Raw genomic sequence first — 12,568 nt, forward strand, 5'->3', positions numbered from 1 at the left:
AGAATTTGCAGTCTACACTAATTCTGCTCTAGTCATTGTTCTACTTAAATAGCGGCGGCTGCTGTAGCTATCGCTACACGGGCCGGAGAAGCGGGCCGTGTAGTGATTGCTACAGCAGCTGCCGCAGCAGCCGCCGCTGTCTAAAGCAGCAGACAGCGGCGGCTGCTGCTGCTCCATTACGCCCCCGTTCACGGGCGCTAGTACTTCTGTGTTTACGCTGCAATGTCGCCGACACCTCCACCCATTTTAACAAGACAAAAACACCAAAATAATCTGTAGTAAACAATGTTTTTTTAATCCTACCGGGCGGGTCTTCCTCTGCTGAGACGCGGTCTGTGTCCAAAGCCGCTTTCTGCTGTTGCACAAACGTGTGAACAACATCCATCCATCCATCCATCCATTTTCTGACCGCTTAATCCCTCATGGCGTCGCGGGCGTTGCTGGAGCCTTTTTCCCGATATAAAATAATTGTAGCCGTCCAGTGGTTTCATGGCTTCCATGCTCTCTCGTCTGTACTGGCCTGCCGTGTTTATAAGGCAGCTGTATGTCGCGGTACGGAACACTTGGCCAGCATTTCACAGACTCGCTCCGTCCCTTCAGGCTTTTGCTGTGTGGATCTGGCAATCTGATACCATCAACTATCAACTTACTCTTAAAACGATCTTGTAGTACGTTATCTAAAGAAGAAAAATACGTGGAGAACTCGTCAGTTTCTCTGTTTGCGTCCGCCATTGTGTTCGCCTTTGCCAACCAGTCCGGCGCGCATGCGCGAAAAACCTGGATCAAAACAATAACAATGAACTGGTCTATTCTCTTTTTATCTCTCTCTTTCTTTCTCTTTCTTTCTCTCGCTCTCTCGCTCTCTCTCTCCACACACAAACTACATAGAATGTTTTTGCACCAAAGAGTATAGTTTACCTTAGGTATTTGATGGAACTCACACATTTATGTTCTGGCAGTTCTGCAGGCTTGAATACTACCTCTGTTTGGAATTGAATTCCAATAAGGTTTGAGAGAGAACATGCTCTTTGAGTGACTTTGTCTTTGACTAATGGGTTAATGATTATGTTGTGTCTTGGGCCACATGTAGAACTAATCAGTGTTTAAATTAAGCTTTCAGTTCATATAGTGGCATTTTTTTAAACGTTACTTTATACTTTTATACTTTAAGTAGTTTTTGGAGCACATACTTTTTCACTTTTACTTGAGTAAAGAGGTCAAGTTGATACTTCAACTTTTACCACAGTGTTTTTAAACTGCAGTATCTATACTTCTACTTAAGTAACAAATGTGTGTACTTTTGACACCACTGGTCATCTGTAGGCCAATCTTAAATACTTTATTCATGTTGTGAGAAAATTACAGAAAAGGAACTTCTGGGCTTTGTGGAGAAGAAGGGGAGGCGGGTCCAGTCTGGACCGGTGTTCGTGACGATGGAGGTTCTTGGTCCTGTCTTTGTCCTGCTGAGATCTGGGATGAATCCTCCTGTAGCTCTAACGTAGCCTCTTTCTGTGTCATCTTTCTGGCCATCTTTATCTTTGCTTGTTCGGGCTGCACTGGGCTTATCATTTGTTTTGGCACTGGAAGTACTTTGTTTTGGAACAAAGCTGATGGAGCATGGTTCACAGTTTAGAAGATGTTTGAAATCAGCCGTTTTGCACCTGACCTATTTAGATGGAAACCATTGTCGCTGAACAGATGTCTCCTCTCCCAAAAGATGTTAAAGTTGAAGGTTACAGTTGTTTGTTTGCATGTTTTTCCAGCCATTTGTTTAGCATCAGAATTCTGGAAAAAATCTCATCTCCACAATTAACGGGCGTACAAGGGCCACTGAGAAACACCTTGACATTTTTGCCATCAACTAAGTTCAACAGACAAATGTAATCCTCTTTCAATACTTCTGATTTTCTTATCATATTGACGTCCTTCAGGGCTTCAGCTTGTATTATGAGTTTTTCCAGGGTCGGGTGTTCTTTCAAGAACCTTGGAAGGATGTCTGTTATATCGGACACCCAGCCACAGTTCCCGTCATTATAAATCAACACCTCTGTCTTTATGTTGTTACAGAAATGTTTAATCCCCCTTACAGATTCATTGCATAATATCAGGGTCCTTGGCCCTGTGGCATGTCTTTTCTCTGATGTCTTAGAACGAAAATCGTTGACATACCTCTGATTTTTGTCCTCCTGGGTCACATTTTGGAGCGGAGCAAATCTGTTTAGTAACGGAATTCCAGCATTTCCAGCAGGTTTACTCCTATCATTTGTTTTGAGAACAGCCCGCTGTTGTTTCCCTTGTCTTGGGACATCTCTCTGTAGTCTCGACCAGTTTTCTTTGTCTAGGTGTGGGGTTCGTTGATCCTTTGGTCTTGCACCCAGAGTGGTCCAGGGATTCTCATTTTCCTCATGGAACTGTTTGTTCGCTGAGTCGTGGGCTGGTGGTCACCGTTCGGAATCACAGGCATGGTTGTTTCATTTCCATGCGCGGCGTTTACATCATAATTCACTTCGAGTTGACAGATTTTCATTTCCATAACAGCTATCTTCTGTAAAAGCTTGTCAAAGTCCATTGTGGTGAAGGAAGGCATCTTTTCAAAATCAAAATAAAAAAAAATAAGTAAAAGAAAATGGCTTAACTTCACCATACATGTTCATTGGTTAAACTTAAAGATTTTTTCTCTCAACATAGTTTATCTTGTTAAAATATATTCAAAACTCCTTTATCAACTGAACCATAATAAACTGTTCTAAGTCCTTGGGTCTTTTTAAGTAAATTTTTTCTTAATATAGTTTATCTGGTTGAAATATATTGTTAAAATACATGTATATTAAAAAATTTGTTATCACTTGAACCATACCAAACTGTTCTTAAGTCCTTGGCTCTTTTTATTTAATTTTACTAAATAATTATCATTTCTGGAAATAAAGAAAATCATTGTTTGATTAATTGTTGATAAGGATAATTTTTTCTTCAAACTACTTTTTAACCTTGTGGATGCAGTAAAAACCAAGAGATTTTTGCTTAAAAATCCTTTTTTAATTACAATAATGTAAAAATTCTAATTTCCCCCTTGAAGGGGAAAGCATCTGCCATTAGATGGTAATGTCCATGCCCCCCTACCAGCTCAACAGGCCCAGGGCCCCCCAGCACACCAGAGGCCCCGGAAGGGCCAGACACCCGGGCATGCACCGGCACACATCCCATGTGGCATATTTTCCATGACAGTAGTGATCCTTCCACCTTGCCCAACTGTCACTCCTGGTACGATATAACCACATGAACGTCCCATACCCCACACCCTTTTCCTCCCTCCACTGTTTTTCTTTTAAACTCTGTATGTGCTTTCATACACCGTTGTAAAAGAATAGGCAGACTGGAACTAATTTAACATACAAGTTATTGTTACACAACTCTATTATTCAACATTTTTGAGTGGTGTCTGATACACAGTTTGACATCATCACAGATTGTCTGGCCAAAAGTTTTTTTTTAGCTCTGTGCATTTAATAGCACTCCTACTTGAGAGATATGCTTCTTGTCTGGGTGTGTCTGGGTTTAAGGAGAGGAGCAAACCATGAAGAAAGTCAATATAACCAAAGAACGCAAGCAAATTTACAAATTTTTGGAGACACTAAATAAGGATTAGATTGGAACATTGTCTAGAAAGAAAAACAGCACTAGTTTTGTCATTTAGAATTGGTTCCAATTTGGAAAAGGGCTAGGCGATATGGCCTAAGATCAATATTGCGATATATAGAGCTGTTCACCTCGATAACGATAAATGAACGATGGCAATCCCATGCAGACAGAATCACGCTTAAACCTTTTCCTACCACCTCCTAGGTATCGGCTGGAAAATATAAAACATCATTCGTCATTAATGCAATGTACAGTCTGACTAATGTACGGGTCCATCGTGCGACTGGACTAGAGATCAGATGGGATGTTCCAAATGTAAGGCACTGCCTAGGGCTTTATATGTTTATATATTTTATCTTAAGTGATCTCCCTGACAGCATAAATTTGGTAGGAGTCTTGTGTACTGTATGTTCTCTGTGATTCTGATTGACTGGAACTTTGTTATAGTTGTTAAATTCCTATAAAGATGGTTTGGGTTCTAGAAGGAGCTTCTAGCAGAAGCTTCTGTGTGTTTTGAGTGTTTGCAGTTTGGGTCCTCCAATAAACTTATGGAAGGCTAGGCATATCCTACAAAACTATTTGGAAAGCTTTGGTAAGGCTTTTCTAAGGAGATAAATATTGTTGTTTGCAGCATTTTAAAAAAACCCTCTTTGTTTTCTAAACCGTTCTTTTAATCTCTGGACTCGTTGACTCTGTCTTTTGTTTGGAATGGGAAACGCCCTAGATTAAGGAAAGTTTTTCCTAAAAGGCCTAAACAGTCAGATGAAATGGCTTTAACCAACCTTCAAAAATACTACTGGACAGCTAAAATCTGAGGTCTGCTTTACTGGTGACATCTTCATTTGGAGCCTTCACCTCCAGTCTTTGTGTCCAAGGACTTCCAGGCTGGAGGTACTGGACCTTCCTTGTCTGCACTTGTATCTTCACCTCTTCATCTAACCTGTTCCATGCTGTTCGGCGGCCCTGTGGTTAAACTGTCTCATTAATTTTGGTTTTAATTCAGGAAAACCCTTGGACTCCAGACTTGTTCACTTTTAAGCCCTATTACAGTTAATCTCTTGTTTGCGCCATCAGCTGGCTTTCAAGTTTGGCTTGAAAAAGGGTGCTTTGGAGATTTATATCTGGATGGGCACTTTTCCAGCTTTACCAAACTAACAAAAAAAATTGGAATTCCATCATCACATTTTTCCAGGTTTCTGCAGGTCATGCATTATGTGCAACGTACAACATCACAATTTCCCTGCACACCTCCAGATAAACCTGTCAATGCATTGTCCATATCTGACTGCTATCAAAGCAGTCTGGGAACAAAACCTCCAATTCACCATTCCTGACGATCTGGGGGACTCTATTCTGGATCAGGTGCATTCATGTGCGCTCACCATGGCCTTCCGCAATTTAAAGTTGTCCACCAGGAACACTTCTCCAAAGTTAAACTGGTGTCCATTTACGGAAATGTGGAGCTGATGTGTGACACGTGTAGGAGTGCACCGGCTACCTTAATTCACGTTTTGGTCTTGTCCCCCTCTGGCTAGCATCTGGAAGTCACTTTATCTGAAGTTTTGCACAGTGTGATTGAGCTAAACCCCTTCTCCGCCATTTTTGGAGTTGACCCGGACCTAGACTTACCACGTATTAAACAAAGAATAATGTAATTTTTATCAATAATTGCTTGGAGAGCTATCTTATTAAGGTGGAAAGATACAGCTCCCCCTTCTCATTCACACCAGATAAGAGATGTTAAGGTTCTGAAGATAAATTCTAAGTCTGGGGCCCCTTAACCAATTTTACACACATTTGTAGATAATATATTTTTTCTCACAGGTTACTTAAATTACATTGTTTCTTTGTTGTATTTTACTTCTGATTTGTGCAAATGATTTTATTTGACCATATTTCAGTTTTTTGTGTGTGTGCTGTCTGTTGATTTGTTTGTAGGTTAGATTTTGTTTAAAAAATAACTATAGATGGTTCTGTACTGTATCTATCAATATACATTAACAATCAATAAAAAGACTTTTGAAAAAGAATTAGAGGAGCCTCAGGGTGATATAGCTGCATAGCTGGGGGTTTGTTACTGTCCTTGTAATTCTGATTTGAGTTAAAATTTTTGAGATACCTATTCTCTTAGATTTTTGTAAATATTTTTTCTTTCTCGCACACCTCCTACAGAAGGATCTCTGCAGAGCACATACAGTCCTGTGGAGGACCCAGCACTTTGAATCATCTTGTTACTGAAAAGTGCTTTACAAATAAACTAGCCTTGCCTTGGATGCGGTGGGAGGTGTCCCTTATCACTGAGGAAGGCTTCCTTACAATCCTCCTCCCTCCCACCACCTACACAGTATCCAGGGGGCATCCTGAGACATTAGTAGAAAAACTAAAAGCCTTGACAGTTAAACCTATTGTCAGAGAAGCAAATAGTAGTACATGTGGAAGTTAAAAAGTTGATCTATTAGCACACTTAATAAAATGATTTCTTTTTAGTTTTGTTAAAATAGTAATTTGATTTTCAGTTTATTTTCAAAACAAAGCAAGACAATGAATTTAACTGCAGGTGTTTTATAATCAGATGTCCCAATAACCACAACTATTCAATAGTATTTAACATTTCTCTCAATTTCCCACAGGTTGGTGCTGCACCTACCAAAGGAAATTGGTGTTGTATCAGTAGCCGCTCGGCAAACACAGGGAAGAGGTTAGTGCTTCAGCAAATTCTATTGCTGCAAAATAACTTTTACACATGGTCTTTGAAATGCATTTATTTTTTTGCTTGTTCAGGTCGAGGAAGAAATGCTTGGCTCAGCCCACTAGGCTGTGCAATGTTCACAATTGGGGTCCAAGTTGAGCTAAACTCCAGGCTTGGTCAAAGAATTCCTTTCCTGCAACATTTGGCTGCCTTAGCCATTGTGGAAGCCATTCGCACACTTCCTGGATATCAGGTATAGAGTTGTTTACCCCCTCAGCCCAGCTTCTCTGACACTCATTTTTAAATTTTTTACAGAAATGTAGCTAAGAATCATCCAACTCACTTTTTGAATAACTGTGCCTGCGCAAGACCATCTTAACTGCTCTTCCTCACCTCTGGGGAAACGCGTGAAAGAATCTCCGAAATCCACTCTGGTCTTATTTCTTATTTTACATTTTTAAAGTATACGGTGAGAGCAGCAGAGCTACAAACTTCACCACTGGGTGAATAGCTGAATAGTCCTGGGAGAAAAGGAAGAAGAGAGCTGGGCTCACAATGGTGTATGATTTCAGGCACGCATAGACCATGGAGAGATTGAAGAAGTCAAGAAAGACTCTCGCTAGCTGGTCAGCACACGATTTAAGTGTCGGATCTGACACCATGTCTGGACCTGCAGCCTTGTTGGTGTTGACCTTTTTCTGGGAGGAGGTCACTTGGTGCAGCTACAGGACGAGAGGCTGATGGCGCTCCTCTGCCATCTAACCACATTTCTGTGAAAAACACTACACAGATGTCTGACGTACAGTGATTCTTAACCAGATCTCCTCAAGTTTGCTGGCGAGGGATATATTAAAACATAACTTACTGGATAAATCATCTCATAATTAGTTCCCATCTTTCAAATTTATCAGAAATAGAACACTCCTAGGATGTTGTTTATGTCATTAATGACTTAAATAAATTGGATTTGATCGGAGCAGGACTAGATTGATAACGTGCATAACAGAGTTCTACATGTTTTCAATCTGGCTGGCCAGGTTAGGCTATCCTAAGTATTTCGATAATGAAGTTAAAATGAATACGAAAAAAACTTCAACAAATATAATAAAATGTTTAAAGATTATGAAAAAGTTGTCAGATAAAATTATAAATTCAAAAAAATACATGAAAATTTTTTTTTTTACTGATAAAAATAAAAATTATATCTTCTTTGAATAAAACAGTGAAAATTGATTGTTGTAGTAAATATGAGGCTAAGAAAAATCCATAGATCGTAGTTGCAATTTTACATGTATGTCAATCTCTCTACCCAAAATATGTAATTTATCTTTTACCTGGTATCTTTTCCAGATAAGATACCTGGTATCTTTTCCAGATAAAATAAAAATAAGCACCTGTTGTCCCTCTTTGAGAAGTGTGCATAGATTATTTTCAAATGGTAGAGGGAATTCTTTCTTTTTGCAATTTATAAAATTTCACAGCAACTTTTTGTCCATGGACTTGATAGTTTCTTTAGATGAACACAAACTAACAAACGGCTGACAATTTGACTTTAGAACAAATAGGAAAACAGCAATGGTATGAGTTGAACTATCAAATCATTTGCAAAGTTCACAGAACATTTTACCACTCTTTTGCCACTTCAGTTCTCTCCATTTCTATTCCTAAAAAGTAGTCATTCCTGAGAAACCAAACATGCCTTCTGTACGAGGAATGGCAAGCAAAAGCCCTGCACAAGTTCATTCACAGTTATAATTTTCAAATTTCATATAAACTGATCACATTTGACACAGGCAAACACTTTAAAGATGGACACAAGTTTACACAGTAAATGGGTATGACAATCTAATCACCAGTTTTCACACCCCTAGTTTCCTGTCTTTTCACATGTGCCTCAGCTTATTAAGGTCTACTACTGCGCCTTTTTAAAAGCGTATATATGCAAGTACCATGTAGGAATTTTACTTAAAAATGTAATTTAATGTTAATTAAATGTTCACTCATCATCGGCATGAATGTCATTTTAATTTTGGCTTTTTAGTATTGCCATCAAATTGTTTTTTACCAGGTGGGAAACATTATCCAAGGTACTTTAATGAATTGTAAAAACAAGAAGTTAGTGTAAAAAATTACACATAGATGCTCAAATATATACATACACACTTACAGTGTGTATATACATACATATACATATATACATACTTACTAACAGTTATTGGATACATATCCTGTATCAAGTTTCACAGAAACCCCAAGAGTAAATAACAAGGTTCTGGTCTAATTCTGGTTGGATTTTTGACTCCTCGTCGGTAAATGGTAAAACTCATTTAAACCACTTGGTTCACCACTACCAAGGATCATGATCAAGCATCAAATACTTTGTGTAGTGGAGTCCTACATTTGTAACAGCTTTATCAACTTATTGTTTTATTGAGGGCTCTCCAAAATCCAAATTAGTTTTGTTTATAAAGCAAATATTTGTTTAAACAAGGTGTTGTACAGTACTCAAACAGAAAAAAATCAGAAACCTTGTTTACACCATAAAATGGTAAAATGGTTCTGGACAGTCTTATAACAAAAGCATACAATTATTTTTATTACAATAATACTTGTAACAAGTATAACAAAAGTATAACAAAAGCGTACAACTTTTTTATTACAATAATACTTGTAGATAACTGACAGGTAAATTTTTAAGAGCTTGGATTATTGATCTAATCCATTGGATTTTTCTACTAAATCTTCTTTATTAAAAATGTGGTTATTGAAATAGGAAGCATTATTAAATTCAGGGACAGTGTTTTTAAATTTTCATTGAAAATCAGTTAAAATGCTAATTAAACTGGCTGCTTGATTTTTCTTTTTTCTTTGTATGTTCTTGTTTTGTGGAGTGCTGTTATGTTACCTCTAACCATAGATTAATATTCTGCAGGACATAGACCTGAGAGTGAAGTGGCCCAATGATGTGTACTACAGTAACCTGATGAAGCTAGGGGGAGTTCTGGTGACATCAACTGTAGTAGGATCAACTTTTCATCTGCTAATTGGTAAATATCTCCCTAAATCCATCCATCCATTCATCCTCTTCTGCTTATCCGGGGTCGGGTCGGGGGGGGGGGGGGGTAGCAGCTTCAGTAGGGAGGTCCAGACGTCCCTCTCTCCAGCCACTTGGGCGAGCTCCTCCGGGGGAATGTTGGGGTCAAGGCGTTCCCAGGCCAGCAGAGAAACATAGTCCCTCCAGCGTGTCCTGGGTCTTCCTCTGGGTCTCCTTCCGGTGGGACGTGCCCGGAACACCTCACCAGGGAGGTGTCCAGGAGGCATCCTAACCAGATACCCGAGCCAACTGAACTGGCTCCTCGACGTGGAGGAGCAGTGGCTCTACTCTTGAGTCCTCCCCGGATGACTGAGCTCCTCACCCTATCCCTAAGGGAGAGCCCAGATACACTAAGGAGAAAACTAATTTCGGCCGCTTGTATCCAGGATCTCGTTCTTTTGGTCATGACCCTAGATAAGGGTAGGAACGTAGATCGACCGGTAAATTGAGAGCTTTGCCTTTTGGCTCAGCTCTCTCTTCACCACAACGGATCGGTACAGCGCCTGCTTCACAGCAGACGCCGCATCAATCCGCCTGTCGATCTCCCGCTCCATCTTCCCCTCATTCGTGAACAAGACCCCAAGATACTTAAACTCCTCCACTAGGGGTAGCACATCCTCCCCGACCCGCAGAAGGCACACTACTATTTTCCGGCTTAAGACCATGGACTCGGATTTCGAGGCACTAATTCTCATCCTGGTGGCTTCATACTCGGCAGCGAACCGCGATAGTGAGAGCTGTAGATCACGTTGGGGTCATCAGGATGAACCCAACAGGACCACGTCATCCGCAAATAGCAGAGACACAATCCTAAGGTCACCAAAACAGATCCCCTCAACACCTTGGCTGCGCCTAGAAATTCTTTCCATAAAGGTTATGAACAGAATCGGTGACAAAGGGCAACCTTGGCGGAGTCGAACTCTCACCGGAAAGGAGTCCGACTTACTGCCAGCAATGCTGACCAGACCCCCTTTTTAAATAGGGGGACGACCACCCCAGTTTGCCAATCCAGGGGAACTGCCCCCGATGTCCACGCAATGCTGCAGAGCCATGTTAACCAACACAGCGGCAGAACATCCAGAGCCTTAAGGTACTCAGGGCGAATCTCATCCACCCCCGGGGCCTTGCCACCGAGGAGCTTTTTAACAACCTCAGCAACCTCAGCACCGGAGATGGGAGAACGCAACCCAGTGTCCTCAGGCTCTGCTTCCTCAATGGAAGACGTGTTGGTGGGATTAAGGAGGTCTTCGAAGTAGTCTGCCCACCGACGCACGACGTCCCGAGTCGAGGTCAGCAGCACACCACCCCCACTGTAAACAGTGTTGGTACTGCACTGCTTCCCCCTCCTGAGACGCCAGATAGTGAACCAGAATCGCTTCGAAGCCATGCGGAAGTCTTTCTCCATGGCCTCTCCGAACTCTTCCCACGCCCGAGTTTTTGCCTTAGCGACCAGCCGAGCCGCCTGCCGCTTGGACTGCCGGTACACAACAGCTGCTTCCGGAGTCCCACAGGCCAATAAAGCCCGATAGGACTTATTCTTCAGCTTGACAGCTTGCCTGCACAATGGGTTTCAATGTTTCACGATCTCACATGAAGTCGGACAGTGTAGTCCAGGGTGTACGCGGGTATGCGGCGTACACCCGCTTATTTTCCAGTCACTTCTGGAGCGATATTAGTGTCTTTTGTTTGAGCGAGCAGTGAGACAGGTATTCCGTGTTTATACATCACGTGCGCGCTTAAAACCTGGTTGCCGCGAGCTCAAAACTGATAAACTCTTCTCAATCCACTATGCTCGCTCGCACTCGGTTCCGTGTTTGCCCGTGACCTGCTACTTCCACGCTCAACACCAGCTGTGCACGGCTTGCTGGATTCTGTGCGCTCTGACTTCAAAAACTGTCCTCCTAACCAGCCAATCAGACAGGTTTCTTTGCATCTAATCAGAGTAGGGCTTGCAAATACTGCATTCAGATGGATTAAATGAAATGCTGCAGCTTTTGGCAGAAATTAAGAAACATAACGGTGGGATTTAAGAAAAAACAACAACCAATAAACAGTTTAATATTTTAGCCTAAAATATTTAGTTTAAAATAATTAATTGAGTTACTAAGTGAGGTGTGAAAAATCTTTTTTCTTTCCAGCTTCTGGGTGATGATGCAAAAGTTTCTTGTGATCATAATCATCATCATTGTCATCATTATTTAAAGAGCACTTTAACACGAGGTAAAACAAAATAACATCTAATAAAATGACCTGAGTAAAGACTCAACAGTTTAAAACAACAACAACAATAATAATAAGCAGTTTAAATCCTTAAGAACAAACAGAAGTACTTTAAACTGAGCTATAAGATAATCAGGCAACCAGTGAAGGGAGGCCAGGATGGGGTAATGTGCTTTCTTTTATGTTTTTCCATTAAAAGGTGTGCAGCAGCATTTGAACCAGCTGCAGACATTTGTGTGAGGACTGACCGATTCAGAGATAAAGAGAATTACACTAATCAAGCCATGATGAAATGAAGGCTTAGAGTAGTGTTTCCATATTTTTGCCTTAATAGAATAGGTTTTACCTTTGCTTTGTTCCTTACTTGATAAAAATGACTTAACTGAGGTCCCTTTTTGACTGTCAAGTTTAAAATCACCGTCCATTTTAAAATCGAGGGGCTAAACATTCATTGTCAGGGTGTCTAAATAGACAGGATCAACACTTATTTGGGTGTTTCAACTGGTATATTTGACAATTCATGATTTGCAAAGACAAATAGATTTGAGTTTTGATGTTCTCCTCGTCATTAACTTTATCTCTTTCTATAGATTCTCTTTCTCATTCAATTTAGGACTTTCTATTTGCCTTATCATCTAGGTCTATATTGAAAAACCTATAGTAAAGTAATGAAATATTGATTCTGGATGTAGTGTAGGAATTCCTTCAATATAAACCAAAACATTTTTTACATTACTTGCCAGAAGCTGGATAAAATCTTTAAAAAAGAGACAACAGTATTTTCACACCTCATGTAGTAGCTCAAGGAAATATTTTAATCTAAATGTTTTAGGCTAAAACTTTTTGGCTAAAATGAGTAAACCCTAGTAAAGGATTTTTAGGTAAACTAAATAGAGCAGTGTTACGTCATTGTTTCTAAAAGAGCA

At 40.4% G+C, this 12,568-nt stretch overlaps 1 protein-coding gene across 1 annotated transcript in view; it reads left to right on the top strand.

Annotated features, from left to right (window-relative positions):
• hlcs (holocarboxylase synthetase (biotin-(proprionyl-CoA-carboxylase (ATP-hydrolysing)) ligase)) overlaps window positions 1–12,568 on the top strand; it is a gene marked incomplete at its 5' end in the record, with an annotated part of 68,972 nt that overhangs the window by 46,175 nt on the left and 10,229 nt on the right. The window contains 3 exon segments of the mRNA XM_036131607.1: window positions 6,270–6,337; window positions 6,421–6,581; window positions 9,261–9,375. Of these exon segments, the coding sequence (XP_035987500.1) occupies window positions 6,270–6,337; window positions 6,421–6,581; window positions 9,261–9,375 (344 nt within the window).

Source organism: Fundulus heteroclitus, unplaced genomic scaffold (genome assembly GCF_011125445.2).
Source record: "Fundulus heteroclitus isolate FHET01 unplaced genomic scaffold, MU-UCD_Fhet_4.1 scaffold_441, whole genome shotgun sequence".
NCBI lineage: Eukaryota > Metazoa > Chordata > Actinopteri > Cyprinodontiformes > Fundulidae > Fundulus > Fundulus heteroclitus.